Source organism: Vombatus ursinus, unplaced genomic scaffold (assembly GCF_900497805.2).
Source record: "Vombatus ursinus unplaced genomic scaffold, bare-nosed wombat genome assembly UNPS02014793.1, whole genome shotgun sequence".
Classification (NCBI taxonomy): domain Eukaryota; kingdom Metazoa; phylum Chordata; class Mammalia; order Diprotodontia; family Vombatidae; genus Vombatus; species Vombatus ursinus.
This window is the reverse complement of record NW_020954571.1, coordinates 3,054,572-3,075,640: the sequence shown is the minus strand read 5'-3', so window position 1 is coordinate 3,075,640 and position 21,069 is coordinate 3,054,572. Positions and strand designations below refer to the sequence as shown.

At 41.1% G+C, this 21,069-nt stretch overlaps 1 protein-coding gene across 2 annotated transcripts in view; it reads left to right on the top strand.

Annotated features, from left to right (window-relative positions):
* The window catches only part of OLFM1 (olfactomedin 1), a 60,053-nt gene that overhangs the window by 11,574 nt on the left and 27,410 nt on the right, over positions 1 to 21,069 (top strand). Inside the window, exons 1-4 of one of the 2 annotated variants that reach the window (XM_027869786.1) lie at positions 5,069 to 5,843; positions 8,436 to 8,585; positions 18,186 to 18,341; positions 20,375 to 20,594. In XM_027869786.1, the coding sequence (XP_027725587.1) occupies positions 5,694 to 5,843; positions 8,436 to 8,585; positions 18,186 to 18,341; positions 20,375 to 20,594 (676 nt within the window). In that variant the 5' untranslated portion in view covers positions 5,069 to 5,693. Of the gene's footprint in view, positions 1 to 5,068; positions 5,844 to 8,435; positions 8,586 to 18,185; positions 18,342 to 20,374; positions 20,595 to 21,069 lie in introns of those variants that run through there. The other variant, XM_027869787.1, reaches the window with a different exon arrangement.

Below are 21,069 nucleotides of genomic sequence, written 5' to 3'. Positions count from 1 at the left end.
CAGAATTTCCAGTGTATTTTGTACCCTCAGGTGAACAGCAGTTTTGTTTTTATTATATCTAGATGTTCAATTTCATATTTCTTCCCATGCCTATCTGCAAATGGTCAGTAATTTAAGTTTTTGAGATTTGTCTGGATCACCAAGAAGCTAAGTGACTTGCCCAAGGTCATGAGAGTGTGAGAATGGTAAGAATGGTAAGAATGTGTCAGAAGCAGGATTTGAACCTTAGTTCTTCCTGATTCCAAGATTGGTCCTCTCTTATGACTTATGTTTTTCCACCTGCTCCCCTTTGGGGAGTTGGGTGTGGGGTTGCCAACAGTTTGGTTTCTGTCCTCTTGGTAGACAGTAGAGTAAGAATATTTCATGGTAAATTGAAATCAGTGTTTTTCTCATCTGTTTTAATGCCATGTTCACCAATTTTGTTGTTATCTTTTTTTAAAGAACTACTGAATCTCAGAAAATAAAAAGGTTTGTAACAACCTGTAAATATATCTCACAGAATACTCTTAGAGCTAGAAAGGATTGCCCCCTTTTGCAGATGAGATTACTAAAGTCTAGAAAGGGGAAGGGACTTAGCAGAGGTCTGGTGGGTTATTCCCATTGCACTACCCTACCTCTCTTAGCATAAAAGCTTAAATTCTGAGTTTCCCAAAGTCAAAACATTCACAAAGTCCACCCTACCCCATTATCTTGTATTAGTTGAAAAATAATTAGATGCCCAGAGGAGAGGGAACTCTCTGCAATGCTGGATCTACTTGGACAATATTTATAACTGTTAATAAATCAAAGGAATATAGAGTAAATGGTTCCTCGTTAGACAAAGTAGGAAGGAACTCAAGGAAGGAAAAGCCTTCCTCTTCCCTCTTCATCCTCACCATCTCTCTTCTCTGACACTCCCCAGACCCTGGCTCCTCACTCTAGCCTCAAGGCTGTTCATTATTTTGTTTTGTTGTTGTTATTGTTTGTTTTGGGGGTTTTGTTGTTGTTAATGATAGAATTGGCTTTCAGACTTTGGTTTTTAGGTCTGTTTTAGTGGGAGTTAGGGTGGGTGTCTTAGAGCTGTAAAAACACGTAGACCTTGTTGAGTGTAGGAAAACTTGAGGTTACTATTTAAATTTCCTTTTAGGTGTTCTGGATATTGGCTGACATCACAGAACCCATAATCCAACTCCCTTCATTTTACAAAAAGCCCTCATTTGCTTTTAAAGGTACTTTGTATCCCTCCAAATCAGATTGAATTTGCTGCTGGCTTCTCTGCTGACACTTCTAATTGCATTAGAGGGCATTAGTCTGCCTTACCTTGAGGTGTTATGAATGATTATCTATTTGATTTTTTTTCATTGTAATAATGAGACTAATAGCCTAAGCCTGGAGGTAATGAACCTTCTCTATGATGGCTTCACTTTAAAAACAAATATCCCAAGGCCCTCTATAGTGCCTTTTGACTTTCTGTCTGTGTTCTGAACTGAACCACTGGTGGTTTTTCTGGTCCAAATCTCATATGTGTGTATATGTATATAATACATGTATGTATGAGAGCAAAAGCTTTTTTTTTCTAAGTAAAAAAAACCAGTAGTGCAGAAAAACTCAATGATGATGATGATGAGAAGGTCTCAACCTTCTCAGAAATACACCTTGATATAGCTTACTTAGCTATCGCTAAGTAAGTTGGGTCCTCTTGACTCAAGAGTAGCGATTGTAAATTCTTATGGGACATGACCTGTATGACAAAATCACAAACACTTCTATCAATCAAAAATTTATTAAGAGCCTACTATATGCCAAGTGTAGGGCTAGACACTGTGATTGCAAAGTCAAAAATGATATAGTCCCAGCCATCAAGGAGCTTATACCTCAAAGTCAGGAAGAATTGCTTATTTGTTTGTTTGTTTGTCAAAAAGAAAAGAAAAGAGCTCTATGATTAGTTAAATCTCAAAGGATCTCAGCTCTGGGAGCATGAGAAGTTACTTTTTTTTTCTTATTCAATAATATATGCTGGGTATTTTGTAAAGTTTATTCCCTATGCCTCCCCCAACCAAGGGAAAAACAATTTGAGAATTTGAATAGCTTTGAGCTAATGAGTGCTTAAAAGTAGTCTCCCCTCAACTTTCCTCCCACTTTGACTTCCCAACATACTTCATAGCTTAGGATAGGAACTGATACATAAATACATGAAATACTTGCAGCCCTGGAAACTCCTCCTATCACAGTAACACAGGTAGCAACTCCTCTATGACCTAATTGTTGAGTCCTATAGTGCTTTCAGAAGCATAAAGAGGTTAAGTGACTTACTCTGGGTCACACAGCCAGTAAGTGTCAGAGGTGACACTTGAATCTACATCTTCATGATTAGGAGCAGAACTACCTGTGAGACTTTGGGCAAACCATTTAACCTCTCTGGCCTTCAGTTCCTTCATCTATAAAATGACAGGCTTGCACTAAATGATCTCTGATGTCTCTTCTAGTTTTAAACCTATTATGCTATGATAAATTCTTTGCACGAATTAGAATGTTGTTTCTATGTCTACTCACATGTACATACCTCAGGTTTACGTGTGCAAAGTAGGTGCTCAGTTAATGTTTGTTTTGCTTTATTGGATGGATGCCATCTGGGAAACATCCAAATTGATCCAAAAGAATTAAGGTGTTATTGTTTTGTATCAAGAGAGTGTAATGATGTCTAATCTATGCTGGGAAAATTTGAAAATATGGTGGTTGCCACAGGTTTTTGAAGCCAGAGGTCAAGAGTGATTATCCAGGTCTAGATTCCTTTTCTAGATTTCTTTAAATGAAAGAAGACGAGGGAATGTCTCTGAGATTCTGTGAGTTACCTGCCTTTAAAGTCCCATAAAGTATTCCTTTAGCTGATGAGGTCTGTTTGCTATCAAACAATAAAGACTGTAGTACCAATTTGCACTGGAAGATGGCACCATTCCCCAACAAGTGGATTAGGCTCCCGACCCTGAACATACTGTGCTTGCCAGGGTCACATTCATAATTAAACAAGAAATTGGTTAGTTTTGTTTATCAGAGTGGATAGTCTCCAGCCCCCTACCCGCATGCACATGCAGAGAATTGTGCCAATGTAATTTTAAAAATTTCATTAAAATCCGATTTGTGTCAGAGTTCTGTCATCCAACTGTACTTGGCTTATTTGGCCGTAAGTTTGGAAAAGGTAATAGAGACACCAAGGAGGATTATTCCTTTGCCTTGAATTCTTAAGAGTAGATGGAGCAACATGTTCCTAAGGGTCCTTTGATTTCTCCAGAGCCAGACCATGGGATTTCTATATGTAGAGAGCATTAGCTACATTCAGCCACAGAATTAATCTTTAATCTCCCTTTCAGACTTGGAGTATTTTAATGGTAACCTAAGTATAAAAGAAAGCGAAAACCAGGGAGGGTTATAAGGGTGTCTTCACTACCAATATGATTGGAAAACCTTGATCTAAGAGCTTAGGGAGATCAGTTTTCAGCTCAGATTAGAGGTCATTCGAAAATTTGAAAATGCTATTAACATGGGGATTTCTGAAGGTATCAGTGCAGCTGGTTCTAATGAATCAGTGGCAAATGCCTGGCCCATAGCAAGCTCAAGACACTGCAGATTGCCAGAGAAGAGAAATGAATACATGCACATCTATCTATCTATCTATCTATCTACCTATCTATCTATCTATCTATCTATCTATCTATCTATCTATCTATCTATCTATCTCAGAGATCAGGAACAGAAAAAAGCAGTTTTTGCAACTCACGAATACCCTTCACAATACATCTCACAAGGTGACTCCTTGAAAATCATACCCACTACCATGCACATACTAGGAGGCACGACCAGGTTTGTGGGGATATTTGGGGCCCTTTGGATCCCCCAGTTTCTTTCCCTTTTAGAATCACATATTCTTTTGCTCACCTGGAGTTTCCCAAAAATCCAAATGGCCAAACTCCAGGGAGGAGGGAACCAAAAGGGCTGGCATTGAATCCCAGAATGTTACAGTTGGAAGAGATCTTAGAGACCATATATTCCAACCCCCTCATTTTACAGATGTGGAAACTGAGGTCCAGAGAGTGGAAGCAACTCGCCTAAGTTCAAACGACAAATTGGTGGCAGAACCAGGCCTGAAATTCAGATCTTGCCGGTCTACCCGTTACAAACTATCCTATTTTTGCATTCAGCTGGACTCAGTTTGAGTGGATTGGTGGCATTAGTGAGCTGGGATAGGAAGGAGAGAGATGTAAATATAAATCAAACTCTTGGATTTGGTTTGTAGGATTGATGGCAGGGTGCAACACTAGGACACAGATTTCAAAACAGTTTTCTTAGCATTGACTGACAAAGAACTTCTGAGGCAAGAGATGTGGCAACCTTTCCCCCACCCTGTCCCGTGTAGTACATGAGGAGACAGGGCGGAGGAAGAATGGGGGGGACAGGAGGCTAAACCTAACCAAGGCATCTGGAGAGATCCAGTAGCTCTCAGAGCATCCCCTGCCCTGGCTACATCTCTGACCACCCCTTTCTAACAGCCAGAAATGGAACTGGCCCTGTCCTAAGCTCCTTACGTCCTTGGAGAAAAAAAAAAGCATCTATTGAAAAGAAGGGCTGGATACCTGTTGGGGGGGGAGTCTCATGTTTAAGGAGCATCTGGTGATTGGGTGATGTCAGCTGGGGGTGACCACACCTGCCGCCCATACTAAAAACAAGCAATGGGGAAGGGAGCCAACAGAGACGAAGAAGAAAGAAAAGAAAATGGAGAGAGAAGGAAGAACAGAGAGGAAGGAGATACGGGATCTGGGGAAGAGGGAGGAGACAATGAGAGAAAGATTTTTGAAGCAAGCCAGAGTAGTGACACTGGCCCATATAAACCTAGGTTGTAATTTCAACCGGTTTAGCGATAGAAGCTTGTAGGTCTCTGTTTCAACCACCAGAGGGAAGCGGGGAGCAAGAACGAAAGGGAGAAAGTAGAGGAAAAATACACCCATTTTGACATCAGATTGCGTTTTTCTACACCAATCCCCAGGTCTCCGCCTCTTTTTCCCTTCCATCCTCCCTCTACCCCTTCTCCTCCCCTATTCAGCCCGCCCCTTAGTCAGTTTCAGGCATGCCAATTCTCAGCACCTGGGAGACGTCTGGAGGGCTGAGAGCGGGATCTTGAAAAAAAAGGGGGGGGAGAAATATTTCCAAATCCCCCTCCCCTCTCTGAATCCCTTCAACCCCAGTCCTTTTCCCTGTCCTCTCTCCAGGCTAGGGTTCCTGTAGCCGGCTATAGCCGCACCCCGCCCTCCCTTGTCTTCCTCTCTGCCTCCCTCCTTGTTCAGCGGCCCTAGTCCGTCCCTGCCTTTTCCCGGTCGGTCTCCGCAGCCTGAGCGCCTCTCCCACCCACCCCCCAACACCCCCCCCCCGCGCTGGCTAAAAGGAGGAGACCTCGCTCCACTTCTCTCCTTCCCGCGGTGCGGTGCCAGATCGGAGAACCTCTTGACTAAAGGGGGTTAAAAGAGCGAGGGAAGGTGGGAGAGTGAGCCGAGGGGCAGGAACAGAGAGCAAAGGCAGCGCATCCTCTGAGCTGGGCACGATGTCCAAGGGGCGAGTGGCGTCGCTGGAGCGGAGGCAGGTAGAGGAGGTGCCGGAGCGCAGCGCGCTGCTCCAAGCCACTTCTTCAGAATGAAGGCTGGTTGGAGGAGGCGACTGGAGCCGCGATGTCGGTGCCGCTGCTCAAGATTGGGGTTGTGCTGAGCACCATGGCCATGATCACCAACTGGATGTCTCAGACACTGCCCTCGCTGGTGGGGCTCAATACCACGAAGTTGACCGCGGCCAGCGGGGGGACGCTGGATAGGAGCACCGGTGTAAGTTCCCCCTTTGCCCCCGACCCCCAAGTGGCTTCTTCTTCTAGCTAAAGGAGCAAGAGGGCACGTTGCATGAGTTTACCCCTTTCCTCAGACTGGATCCCTAGGCGGTGGGATGGGTGTAAAATTACAGAGGAGGGCTGTGGGCAGGGGTAGAAGCGGAGCAATGGTGAAGAAAGATTTTTTTGGGGGGGGTTCAAGCACTTTGGGGATGTGGTGACATTCCTAGGGCTCTGCCCCTTCACTTTCCAAGGGACTCGGTTATTTCATTTCTCTTTGCCCTCTGTGCTTCAGATGCTTCTAATAGGTTGGCGCCTTTTTCGTTGCGCAAAGCCTTAGCCTAGGGTCCTCAGTTGGGGCTGGGGGCTGCAGAGTGAAATCCCATTGACTTTGACTTCTCATTAGAATAGATTGTTTTTGTGCGTCGAGCTGCAGCTTTGTCTTTCAAAGAGGTCGGGGCCTGGGCCGCCGAAACTAGAAGGACAAGATAAGGGCAGGGGCTAGGAAAAGAATGGGGTTCAGCGGAGCTTGCGGGGAGAGGCTAGCAGAGTCAAGGGGATGGACACCCCGTGGTCTGACTGCTCTTCGCCCCAGCTCTGCATTCGAGTCTAAATAATGCTTTCTCCCTCTCAGCTCCAGCGGGGGTGGGGGGGTGGGGGGTGGGTCTTTTTTTTTTCCTGTTGCATAACAACACGTTCTACACAAGTTGGAAAGCGGCTGTGCTGGGGTCTTTCAAGGGAGCAGGTGGAGCAGAAGGGCTGGGGGACTGGAGGATTCCTCAAAGCTGGGGGGTGGGGGAGAAGAACAGGAAAACAAATGTCTCCCCCCCCCCCCACACACACACACCTTCGGTCCATCTCTGCTTCTGAAAGCAGATGGCAAAGATGGAAATCCTTGGTTCTTTAATTAAAAGCAGGGTGCAGCTGTCCCTCTCTGGGAGGCAGTCCCTCAAATTCCCAGGAATCGTGGCCAGAGTGAAAGACGTAGTTTCCCATCTTTTGACAGTCTAAGAGCTTATGAATATTAAATCATAACATGAAGGTTTATTTTCCAGAGCTGAAAAGAATATTTGCACGTAGAAAATGTCAGATTTGGAAGGGATCTTTAGAGGTCTTTCAGGGCAATTGTGGGGAGGAATTAAAAGGATAATGGTGAAGTAAAACTGGAGGCAGATTTTTCTAGCTCGTCTTGAACTACTGGAAAATGTGTCTGCCTGAGGTCGTTCTTCTTTTCACTTCCTCTTTATAAGGAAACGACCCCCATTTATTTGAAAGGAGAAGCTGAAGGGCACCCTTCTCCATTGCTTAGTGTTTCCATGTTGAAGAGTTAATAGCCTTGGCTTGGAGCTTAGTGCTTTTCCTCCTCTAAGAAAGATGCTACATTTAAGTATCTTACTTGCTTCAAGAATCACATTGTTTCCTTTAACAACTGCCTTATCACCTTAGATTTTACAGCTGCTTGAGTTAAGAATGACTAAAACTACAATACATTGGTAGTGCAGATTTGAGGGAGAAAAACTACAAATTAATCCCCAGATGACCTGAAACTAATGGAGCTCCATCCATATGCATGCCCTCATAACAGTAGAGTAAAATTCTGGGCAAGCTGTAATCACTTGACCTGATTGCTGCATGGTGTGATCTGAGAACTGTTTGGGGTTCTAGCTTAAACAACCTGTTTCCCCTCCCTCACAGGAAAAGGTGCCCGAATCTGAAAGGTGGTCTCTGCCATTAGTTCCTGTGGGCTTCCAGGTTGCTAGCTGGCAGTCACTGTGGTATGGTTTGGGATAGCAACTGTGAAAAATTCTGTCCAACTTGTTAAAAACCCACAAAACAATTTGCAGGTTAGAGGGGGAGGAAAAGAGAGAGAGAAAGGGAAAGGGGTGAGGGGGAGTCAAATGCTAAGTGTTTTCTCCAAAGCAGTAATTACTTTGCCTCAGGACCTTGGAAGAGCACTAAGGCTCTCATTGATTACTGCTCAACTAATGGGATGCTGGGTACTCTGCTATTACTGCAATTGCACTCCATCTATTTAAGTGTCAGGGAGAAATGGAGCCAGTGTCCCTAATAGCCAGGTATCCCCTTTGCAAGCCTTTGCAAGGGGAGGGAATGCAAGTTCTGATTTCTGAGTGCTGTGCCTACAGAATGTCAACCATATACCCATTCTCTTTGCTCCTCATCTCCGTGCTGTGATTCTCTCCCTCCCCCCGCCACAAATAACATACACACACAAACACACACACACACACCATTCTTGCCCTCTTGGCATAACAGATCAGGTAGAAAATTCTACATTTTCTAAAAACCTCTCAGCTAAACTCGCATTTAAAAAAAAATGAAATTTTGCTTTGCTGTGTTTCTTGAGTTCCAGTACAGATTTTAGAATTTGTATTCTTATCTCTTTGTTTCCATTCTGTTTGAATAGAATCTGGGGTAATAGTAGGAAAAGGAAGGGATTTGTTTAATTTTCATTTAGGTTGAATGGATACATTCCTATTATAGTTCATTACTCACTGGTTGACTGCCTTAGATTTTTCTCTTCTTTTTTTTTCCTCTTTACCCCTGCTCCATGTCCTGACCTGCTGGTGCCCAGGTGTTGCCTACCAACCCAGAGGAAAGCTGGCAAGTGTACAGCTCAGCCCAGGACAGTGAGGGACGGTGTATATGTACAGTGGTGGCCCCCCAGCAGACTATGTGCTCCCGTGATGCCAGGACAAAACAGCTGAGGCAGCTATTAGAAAAGGTAAGCTGTGGGTGGGTGTGGGAATACATGGCTGTGTAATCTGTGTTGGAGTGCAGGAATCAGGGAGGGATTAGTTCTGGATGCAAAGCTTCTGTGGCATACTCATTCTCATTCTCATAGCTATCTGTTGATTGATCGAATGAATGAATGAACAAATGACATGATGTTATGTGACGTGGTGAGTTTTCATCAGACTTGTGTTTGTCAGTTTCAAGTGGGTAACCTTGAGACAGAAGGGCATTTTCATGAAGCCCAGTCCCCTTGTTTTCTTCAAGTGTGGTCACTATCAGGATGACTGAGTAAAATATCCCAGTCCAGCAGGGTGGGGAAGCCGGAATTTATAGTTTTTCACTTTCACACTGACATCCATTTGATTAGTTTTTCATAATCTACAGTGTAAAGAGATCAAAAGATTCTCATTAAAATATATAACTGTGAGATCTAGTGTGGACACAGGAAAACCATTTCATTGAAGAAATCCGGTTTTCTCTGAATGTGCTGACATTCTGATTTAACCTAATTGCAATCTTTAGGGTATGTAATTTCCCTTGCTGTCGAAAGGCTGGGCCTGGGTGATGGTCTGGGCTGGATGTTTGCCACTGATTATGTCTTCCTGGTAAAGCAGTATATTAAGTCATCTTGATAAAACTCTGGGGCTTAGGGATCATTTAGTCTGTGGTTATTAATACATCACTCTAAAGGACTGAAATTGGACTTTTATCACCAGTGGCCACATGATCTTTCACAGTGACCCTGAAGTGACTATTCAAAGACCTCTGATCTTTTGACATGTGGGATGATTTGTTCTCACCACCACCACCACCACCACCATCACCCCATTGTCCCAAGGAAAAAGGGATATTTGGGATATTTGATATAACACCTGTCAGGATGGTACACTTCCTGCTTGAGCTGAGTGTTTCTCTTCATCCTCTCAATATCATGTCAACACACAAGTGAAGCATTCAACCTGTATGAGCCAATGCATTTCAAAGATGGCCCAGGCCCTTTACTTGGAGATTAGATTCACATTTTCCAAAGTGGCCTATTCCTTCACCTATGACATATCCAAAATGGGTTAAAGATTTTTCCTAAGTGTGAAGCAAGTTCCAAATAGTAGGAGGAAAATGGGGGTTTCCTATGTGATAAGTTTTAAGAGGTATCAGAAAGTTCTCTTTCTTGCCCAAAAATATACTATTCTACATTGTATATGAAATAGAGATTCCTTTAGATTCATGAATATTAGCTTTGAAATGGGTAAATACACTGGGCAGGGTTAGGAGATAACAGTTGCTCATACCTAAATGTTGGTAATTTTAATCCAGCTGAGATCTACTTGGAAAGAATAGGAATTTTGAGGAAGAAATATGGTGGCATGGGAGAAGTAACTAGGAGAAGAGTAAAGAAAAAGAGGTTTCATCTACAATTCCTGAGGAGAATATGCACAGGATCATAGAATTTAGAGTTGGAAGGAACCTCAAAGATCACCCAGTTCAACCTTCTAAATTTACAATTTACAGATAAGTGAACCAGGACTCAGAGTGGTTAATGGAGTTGCCCATGGTAACACAAGCCCAGAAGAGATTCACAACTAGGTCTTCTGACTCCAAATCCAGTGGCCTTCCCACTCTAACACAGATGTTCATTTACTTTTGATAGACACATAATTTTTAGAACTGAAGAAATCTCAGAGATCATGTCATCTAACTTAATCATTTTAGGCAAATCCTCCCAGTGGGTGAATAATGATGTTAGGCAAATATGAATCAGTAGGACCGAAGTGTGAATTTAATTCCATTCTATTCCATTCAGTTAAATTCAACAAGCATTTATGATGTGCAAGACACTCTGCTAGTTGAGATACAAAAATTACGATAAAAAAGACCCATCTTCCCTCAAGGAACTGAGAGTTCTGAGTTACCATTATTTGATGAATTGCATGGTGAATTGAAGTGTTGAGAAAGGCTCAGCTAATGACTTTCATGACCTTTCTGGGCCTTAGTTTCCTGAGGGATGAAGTAGGACTAGATGGTCTCTGAAATCCCTTCTAGCTCTAATAAGCAATGATTCTATTAATTACTGTAGCTTCGTGCCTCTCAAATGGGCAGAGTAGTTGGGTTTTTTTTTTTTTTTTTTTTTTTTTTTTTACTGAGTGGTCAGAGAGTTGCCTGTTTGGATTAATAGATGTTATACTTGGTGGCACAATGGACAAAGTGCTGGGCCTAGAGTCAGGAAGACCTGAGTTCAAATCTAGCTTCAGACACTTATTAACTGTGTTACCCTGGGCAAGTCACTTAATCTCTATTCGATTTGGTTTCTTCATCTGTAAAATGGGGATAATAATAGCACCTACCTCCCAGGGTTATTGTGAGGATAAAATGGGATAATAATTGTAAAGTGCTTAGCACAGTGCACATAGTAAGCACTATATAAATATTAGGTATTAATCTTATTATTATTATTTATTATACTTTAGCAAAGCAAGCTGTTTTTTAAAAAAATAGAATAAAGTAAGATGTACTTTGCACTAAAATGGGACTGATTATTAGTGAAGTTTTCTTTGGCTATTCAGAAGGGATATCTGGACTTTGGGTCATCATTTTGAACAGGACAACTCTGTATTATGTGTGCAATTGCCAGTTAATAGAGTTTTGGTTTAGAAAATGTGGAATATGAGATAATTCAAATACTTGGCACCTGCCAACTTTTAAATAAAGGAGAGAATCAGAATCTGGCTGGTTTTCTCATTGGCGAAAGCATACCATTAAGGAGACCAAGGTCACGGATGGAGACCTAGTCAGCTTTGACTGTTGCAAAGGCAGATTCTGCATGCCAACCACCAGCCTTCTTGTAGCTATATATTTTGTCACAAGGGATGCTAGGAGAGAAAGAATGGATGACTTAATGCAATCTATTTATCTTGCTATATTGGAAACAACTCCAATTCAGTTCAATCTAACAAACCTTTATTAAGTCCCTCCTGTGTGTAAGGAATTGTGCTAGGTGCTGGAGATGCAAACACAACAATGAAATGGTTTCTGGCCTCAAGGAGCTTAAATTATCTGGAGGAAGGGCGGGGAATCAGCATGTATACACATGTGTATGTTTATCTAGCATAGACTTTACTGATCAATGTCTGTACCAATAGCTTGATATTCAGAGACTAGCATGGTCTATTAAAATGACCTGGTGAAAACGTAAGATATGATTGTAGAGTGGAATGAGGAAGAATGCTATAGGGAAAAAGAGACTCCTATAATGTGATGTTTGGGGGGGGTAGACAGAGAAAATGGGGTGACAAAAATGACATGATTTTTATTTGCAGAAGACATTGAACCTTTCAAAAACCTCTTTATTCTGTTTGTGCAAATCTGTTCAATTAGGCTACGTCTTAGCCAGATCCACCATGTTTTCCTCAGACTTTAAGGTGCTTAGAAGGCATTTGGGCCTAGGTTACTGCCTATCATCCTTTAGTCTGGTGCCTACAAACCAGTTTTTGTAAATTGACTGAGAGTTTAATCCTTTCTCCCACTCCCTCCACTTTTTGTAGGCATTTTTTATTCTAGAGAAATGGAATTATCTTTGACTAAAATCATCAACAATAAACAAATGGGCACATCTTTTGAGTGCCTTGTATGAGGCATTGTAGCAAAGAGGAAGCATGTCAGGTCTGGAGTCTAACTCAGTTGATAAGCAGTGAATCAAAAAGTTTTTTTTTAAAATACCTACAATGTATCAGGCCCTGTACTAGATAGTTGGGAAATAAAGGAAAAAAATGAAACAGTTCCTGCCCTCAAAGAGCTTCATTTGTATAGACAGGCAGAGAAGATTCACTATGCATATCTACAAGTATATTTAGGATAAACACAAGTTATGTTTAGTATATTAAAAATATACTACACTATAAAAATAAATCAAGATAGTTTGGGGAGGGAGGACACTAGCAGCTTGGGATGTCATGAAAGATTTCATATAGAATGTGGGATTTGGCAGGAATCTTGAAGAAGGTAAGTAATTTTACCCTTTCTTTCCAAGCAAAGGAAACAGCTAATGTAATGTCATGGGGGTGGGAGATGGTTTGTCCAGTGAGGAATGAGAAGAAAATTAGTTTGGATGGACTATAAAATGGAAGGAGATTCATGTATAATGACTGGCAAAAAAAAAAAATTGGTTGAGGTCAGATTGTGAAAGACTTCAAAAACCAAACAAAGAACTTTCTATTTTATTCAAGAGGCAATAGGAAATCACTGGAGTTTGAGTAGGGGAGTAGTATGGTCAGATCTGCCCTTAAAGAAAATACCTTTGAGAGCAGTGTGGAGGGTGGATTAGAGTCTGGAATAACCTGAATCAAGGAGACCAATTAGGAGGCTATTGCAATAGTATAGGAAACAGGGGGCAGCTAGGTGGTACAGTGGATAGAGCTCCAGCCTTGGAATCAGGAGGACCAGAGTTCAAATCTGGCCTCAGACACATGACATTTACTAGCTGTGTGACCTTGAACAAGTCACTTAACACTAATTGCCTCACCAAAAAGCGCAAAAAAAAATAGTATAGGAAACAAATTATGAGTATCTAAATTAAGGTGGTGGCTGTGTCAGTAGAGAAAGGGGGACACATGTGAGAGAAGAACCCTGTAGTTGAAGGCAAATCTCTTTCCCCCCAATATCTCAAGGAGCTCATTTTCATTGTGTACATGAATATTTGATGAGGTAATTCCATAGGGTTTTTGTGAGGGCAGATGAGATCTGTATGTCAGTACTGTAGTAGCTGGTAACAGGACTATTTAGTCCCAGGAGAGTTTAACTCTAGAGAGAAATGGGTAATGAGGGAGAACTTTGCATCCTCTTTCCATGTTTCTAGAGGAACAAGATTTCATATGATTGAAAGCTGAAAGGAACCCTAGAGATCAGCTTGCCCAGCCCCTCATTTTACAGTGGAGAACACAGCTGCCCATTACTTCCTCCCCCAGCTGCTGGTGCCTTCCCTTCAAAAATTACTTCAGAACTCTTCTCTCTCTGAATATACCTTGTCATATGTTTTTGTGTATACATTGTCTCTTTCTTTAGAATGTAAGCTCCTTTAGGCTAGGCATTGTCTTCACTTTTTCTTTTTAATCCCTAGTGTTGAGTACATAGGAAGACCTTAATAAATACTTGCATTGATTGATAGTCCAATGTCACCCAAATACCATCAGAGCTGAGATTTGAACTTAGGTCATCAGATTCCAAATTCAGTGCTCTTTTTTCTGTAAGTTAGTTAGAAACATCTGAAGACTATAAATTCCCAAGAGCTTGAGGCATGGGGATGAGCTTTGGATCTTGGCAAGATGTTGGAGGGTAAGTTTTAATGAGGCTGATTAGAAGCCTGCAACTTGTAATACTCTTGCCTCCTGAGCTTCCCCAGATCACAGGAACATAGATTTGGAGCTGGAAAAGAAGCTAGAGGCCATTTAGTTCAACCTTCTTATTTTACAAATGAGGAAATTGAGAGCTTGCTAAGGGTCATACAACTAATAAATGTCTGAGGTGGGGTTTGAACACAGGTGTTCCTGACTCCTAATCTAGCACTCTATCCAGTATTCCATTTCCCTTTTTGGCTAAACTTACACCAGAGTTATTTGGAAAAGGAAAATCAATCCTAAGTTTTCTTCTAGTGTACTCTTTATTTTTAAGGGATATAACCTGTTTCTTTTGGGTTTTGCTCTTTGAGATTTTTCCTTCCTCAAAAGGAGTATTTATTTTTTCTTGTAAGTATTTGCAGCTAGCAAAAAGGAGCAAAGCACTTTATCTGGACTCACCTCTTTCTATCTGATATTTTACTCATCTCTGCATTTTCTTCTCTTTCTGTGGAGAAGGCTGCAGATGAACAGAAGGAACAAGTAGATGCTCTTTCTCAGCTGGGCTTGGTGTACTTTTTGGGCGGTGGGGATGGGTGTACAACCTTTCTGGGCTTGGCCTCCTTATCTTTAATTGGCTTCTGGAAATATTAAAGGCCAACAATCAGCTGTCCATTTCCTCAGTGCAGATTATTTGAGCACATATTTAATCCAAGACCCTGATAACCTCTGTGACTGAACTTCCTTCCCCTACAACTAGCATGCAAGCTAAATTTGGTAAAAACTCTAGGGGTATGGGAAAGGAAAAGCTCAATGCAAAAGCAGTACCCAGCCTCTGAATGATGTGTAGTGTGCTACCACTCCCTAAATTAACATATATTGCCAAGAAAGAGAGATAGCTTGGTGGCAAATGTACTGGACCAGAGTCAGGAGGCCTTGGGTTTTCAGCCCCTCAGTGCATTAATGAGAGGTAAGTCCTTTAACTCTCCAAGGTTCTGTTTTCCCAACTGTCAAGCAGACACAATGATGATTACCCCGCCCAGCTTTCTGGGTCATTGTGGGTGATCAGATGACACAATAGAGAATGAAAGTGCTTTGGACATTTTAAAGCATTATATAAACAGGAGGGATTGTTGTAAGCTTTATTAGGGCACAATAGCCTTGTTGTTACACATTTGTGAATCCTCTACTAAGCCATTGTCATGGTGCTTAGTGATGTGGAAGATGCCAACATAAAATACTATTCCTATATCCCCACCTTCATGGAGCTCACAGCCTAGTTGGGTTTGATAACACAAACAACTGGTACTTGTATAGGGCTTAAAGGCATGTAAGATACTTTGCACATGTTATCTCTTGCTTTTCTCAAGACTCTCTAAGGTGGGTACTGTTGTCAGTCCTATTTTACAGAGGAGAAAACTAAGGCTGAGTGAGATTAAGTGGCTTGCCCAGAGCCAAAAAGCTAGTCAGTGTCTAAGGCAGGATTTGAACTCGAATATTCCTGACTGTAAAGTCCATCGTTCTACCCACTATATTGCCAGTCACTTTAGTCTGAATGGTGCAGACAATCAGTGTGGTAGGAATTCCAAACGGGCAGAAAGATTCCAAGGTATAATTATGTGCCATTATAATTTAAGAGTCAGTGTGGTGCAATGGACAGAGGGGTAGGATTAAATCACACCTGATATTAGATATATAACCAGGGGGCTAGTCCTGTAATCCCTAGGTGCCTTAGACAACTCCCTAGGATCCACCCCCTAAGTCATAGATGAGTTGCTTTTTATATGTGTGGAGAGCTGCCACACTGGGAATTTCTCGAACTGATGAGACATAGATCCTTCATATATATGCTTAGGAATATGCTTCAAATTGGCTAAAATGGAGAATCTTGAGGATTTTGAGGAGGACAGGAAAAATTTCAGTGAAATAGTTATCCTGCTTTAATGCAATTGAGCTACTGGCATTTTTAAGAAACAAAGAATCTCTTCCCTAGGGAGAGTAAAACCCCATTTCTTCTTTGTAGTCTCCTGACAGAAATCTTAAATGATGAGGCAGGTTTGCACTTATGATTTGCCAATCAGCTTTGCCAGCAGCCAGTCCTCTCCCAAACGCAGGCTTTTAGCCACTGTATTTGTATGCCTGAGACCAAGGTTGTATTATCCAATGGGTGAGTTTTATTTTGATTTACCATTTTTATTTATTTTCTTCAGGATGAGGAAGAGAGGGAAATTTTCCCCCCAAGATGATCATTTACTTTCTTTCTAGGGCTCCATTCATCCATCTAACAAACATTTCTGGGACACCTATTGTGTGCAAACTATTTCACAAAACCCCCAGTAGACACCATTTTAGTCCTCAAGGGACTTAATTTAATAGAGAGAAGGCACAGATAATTGTAATATACAGTAGTATGGGATGAGTGCTATATGAGGGGCAAAATATTCTACTAGAGCTCAAAGGAAGGAGTGATCCTTCCTAGCTGAGGGAAATCAGGGAAGGCTTACAGGTAAGACAGCATTCACATTGGGCCTTGAAGGATGTGTTAGAGGTTCACTCAGTGTAACAGAATGCTAGAGCTTGAAGGGAATCTTAGAAATCATCTCCTTGAACCACCTTGTTTTATAGATAAGCAAAGTGAAGTTCAGAGAATATGTCATTTGTTTACAATTTATAGATAAGCAAAGTGAAGTTCAGAGAATACGTCATTTGTTTACAATCAAACAGCTAGTCAATAGAAAAGTAAGAACTTAAACCTAAGTATTCTGACGCTAAGTCTTTCCAACTACGCCACGTTGTCTCCAAGGCAATTATTCTCAGTGGAGATGCTGGGATAATTTATGGTCCTTGAATAAGTCAGTTGAAAAAGAGACATGGAACTTGGTGGTCAACAAAACAAAAATATGCCTGCTTTGGGATAACTGGGAGAAAACTACTTTTGGGAGAAAAAAAAACAGGAAGAAATCCTCATCACCCCTATGGTCTTCCAAAGTAATATGAACAAAATTTGGTTAAAAAGAGTCAAGTTTGCAAGACAGATTGTCTCGTCCAGAAAAGACCATGCATTTGCCATTAAACTGGAGGTATTTGCCTGCTTTCTTTCAGCCAAGAGCTTATTTGTTTGTTTTACATGTGCTGAATCAAAGAACAGAAGATGGGGAAAGGAAACTATAAGCACTGTCATTGGCTGCATTCAAGAGGGCCAAGGCAGAAAGAATGTTGGCCCCTAAAAGGGTTGCATCTTTAAGCTCAGTGCAGATTATAAACAAGCATTTGGCAAATGGCTTGCCGTTATAAAGGCATCTTTCTTAGTAATTGGATGAGATTCTGGCAGAATGACCCAACCACTGGTTCAGCAATCCCAGACTTAATTCTGACTCCACACAGCCTGGAAGAGAACCTCACACATGTGCCAGTTTCCTGAAAATAAATGTGTTAGCAAGTGGCTGCAGGAAAACTGTTTTTCTTTTAAGCTCTCTGGAATGCTGTTTAATATTAAAGTTCCATCTTGAGGCTAGGCTAGATTTGGATATGCCTATAAAGGTATAATGCAGCAATTCCTCATTTGCCTGGCTGATGGATTCTTGACTTTATGTTGCAAGTGTGTATGCTTGAAGAGTAGTCATGTGCCTATGATACTGTGTTCTATGATAGATGCTGTGCAGGATGTGGGGGGGGGGCAGGGAGGAGAAAGGAGTGGTGGTGGTGGTGAAGAATCCTAATACATAAGCAGTGAAGACATCATCTTTTTCCTTGCTTCTTCATCCTGCACTTAAGCAATCAATGTCTGCAGTGAAATACTCAGTGTACATTAAAAGATAAACAGAATTTGTACGTGGAGAAAACATACCCCACAACACTATTCATCTTTGTTAGATGTTTATGTTTGCTAAACTGAATTCTCTTCTACAGAATAAATAAATAAATAAGCAAACATGAATCTATTGCATGCAACGTACTAATCAAAGAGGAAATGGGGGCTTATGTATCTTACACTTGACTATTAGGTCTATTTGCATTCCTGATTGTCAGATTATTTTCCCAAGTATGACAGACCAAAATGTTTACAAAACCAATTTGCGGTGTTTTCAAGTTCCTGGCCATAACAATATCAGATGTGTGTGATTAACTAGTAAATAATGCACGTACTGCTTATGCTCTTAGTTTGTTGACTGAATGGAAAAGGTCATTGTCATATATTATAAAGCCAGTTGTGTTTTCTGGCCACCAATACAGCTCTTTTCTTGGACCTTTTGCCTTTTTGACAGGTGCAAAACATGTCTCAATCAATAGAGGTATTGGACAGGCGAACCCAGAGAGATTTACAATATGTGGAGAAGATGGAAAACCAGATGAAAGGGTTGGAGTCCAAATTCAAGCAAGTGGAAGAGAGTCACAAGCAACATCTTGCTAGGCAGTTTAAGGTGTGTGCTTCCAACTCTTTCTCCCAGAGCTCTGCTTGTTCTTTCTGTCTTGCTTTTTCCTCTTTCCTCTAGAAATAGGGAATGGTTGTGAGGAGAAAGGGATGAAAGAAAGTGACCCAGAAAATAGTCTTCCAAATCATGTAAGGGTTAAGATAGAGAAGGTTCAGGTTTTGACCTTCTCCTCCCTCGTCCATATGGGGGAATAATGAAAAGGGCAACATTTACCAGAAGCCCTTGATACATATTCACTAGACAATCACCTGAATCAGATCCATTCTGGAATCACAAGATCCTCGTGACTGAGCTGTTCTACTTATGGGGGTATTGGAGATCAGTGAAAGAACTTTATCTTTAGTTATCATTCCTCTTTGTCTTTAGTTATCATTCCTAGAAGGGAGCTGAAGGGATGATTTTAATTGATGATCCCACTCAGGTATGGGTGTAATATACCATGGATTTTAATGCCTGACCTAATTTAGGTTTGACAGTGTATATTGTAGCTTTGCAGAAAGCAGAGAGGAATTATTATCCTACAGGGTAATCAGGAAAGCTCTTTCCTATTTTCATAGGTAAGTGGTACCTTGTTATCAGATAGCTCAGGATTGGGAGTTGTTTTCCAACCCTTCCTAGCTATACAGCTTTCAATGTTATTTAAAATGGGAAATACATATATACCTCAAATAAGGTATATATGTACCTTAATTTAAATTAAAGAGTCCACATTTGGAGAGGTAGCTTTCTTTTGGCAGTCATTCTTGATTGAAAATTGCTTGTGTGTCCTGTTTCTGTTTTTTCGCTTTCCCCCCCACCCTATATGTCTTGCTATTCTTCTTGGACTCTTTTTTTTTTTTTTTTGCAATCCCTGCATGAAGCAAGAAATAACTCTCTAAAAAGCTGCATGTTAAATGGATGGAATGACCAGATAATTAAATGATAAACCCATGTAGCAAATAAAACAATATTGGGCCTGATCTTGCTGAGAAATGAGTAAGTTCTTTTTGGAGGTGAATGAACTTTTTTGAGGTCTCTGGCATGTTATTGATTTAGACTGGAAGAAAGATGGAACTCCATTGACCTGATTGACCAGTGAGAGTTTATGAACCTGCCAAAAGAGAACAGTACTTTCTTCTTAGGCATCGGATCGGGCTCATTAAATGCATGGGTATTTATAGAAAATATGGTCAGAGAAAACAATCTTTCACTTAGCTGCTGTCTCAGAACATGATCTTTTTTTACTTTAAACTGTTGGGGCCACAAGGCTATCGTGATGGTGGGTCGTGGGGAAGAGAGATAACTACTGCTGCCTTTTTAGCATGCATAAAAAGCTTTAAAAAATCTGAGCCTAAATACTGTGAGGACATTCTACATAACTGTGACAGCAGGTTGTTTTTGCTAACTCCAGCATTTAAATCTGAGTTTCTTCTATTATTACCGTAAGAATATTTGTTTATTAATGGCTATCTGTGTAAGAAAGGCAGGCTAGTGGGCTAGCTCCTCAACAGTATTTCATTTTCTTGCTTACAGGGCTAACTTAAAAGAGTTTTTTCAATGCCGCAGTGACTGAAGAAGCAGTTCACTCCCATGTAACCATGAAAGAGAGCCAGAGAGCTTTTTGCACCATGCATTTTATTATTATTTTCAAATAATTAGCACCATATCATTAAGGAATCTTGAATCCAACTGAGATCTTCCTTTTGCATGTGACTGTAGATGCATTTCATGAATAGTTTGAACCCTTGTCAATGCATTTTTTTGAAAAAGAAAAAAAAAAGTACTTTGTGTATGTGATCTAAAGCATGTAACCCTAAGATGTTGCATTCAAAACTGACAATAAAGACCTTTCCCAAATATGTTGGTGTTCTGTAGACTGTTTTAATATGCTCTTTCTAATTCATCTTTTGGACCAAAAATGAAAATAAAATAAAATGGGGAATATTCACATTTGCACTCACATAGGGAGAAGCCAGGACGAGTCAGGGTGTTACAAATTTTTGCACGCATCGCACTGAACCAAGCTTATTTTGACCTTGCAGGCAATAAAAACGAAAATGGATGAACTTAGGCCTTTGATACCAGTGTTGGAAGAGTACAAAGCCGATGCCAAATTGGTATTGCAGTTTAAAGAGGAGGTCCAGAATCTGACGTCAGTGCTTAACGAGCTGCAAGAGGAGATTGGCGCCTATGACTACGATGAACTTCAGAGCAGAGTGTCAAATCTTGAAGAAAGGCTCCGTGCATGCATGCAAAAATTAGGTAGGCTCAGAACCCTGTGGTGGGACAGGCTCACCCCCACCCATGTATAGTGTATTGCACAGATAGAGATAGTAGTGCTGAAATCAATAGCTCCCTTCTGGCTTTAGTAAAGCCATACGGTATTCCTACCATTATGCAAACCCAGGTGTCTTCCCAAGGCCATCTTCCCCAGAGAGTGAAATATGGTAACCACTCATTGAGTTTTGGTTTCCAAACATTATGTCAAACTTAGTGGATAGTCTCTAGCACAGTCTCTAGTTAGTTATACATCTTTTAGAAAGAAGAGTAAGGGCATAAATTACATGCTGCATGTATTTTGAACAGTTTATGAATACAGAAGATGGACCTATAGGGTATAAAATTAACACAAAGGAAGAGAGACACACCACTTACTGACTCTAGTTTTCTCAATTTGAGAAACAATTTTAGTCATCTTTCTCAAGGATAATGGGTTAAGCATCATTTGGTTATGAAG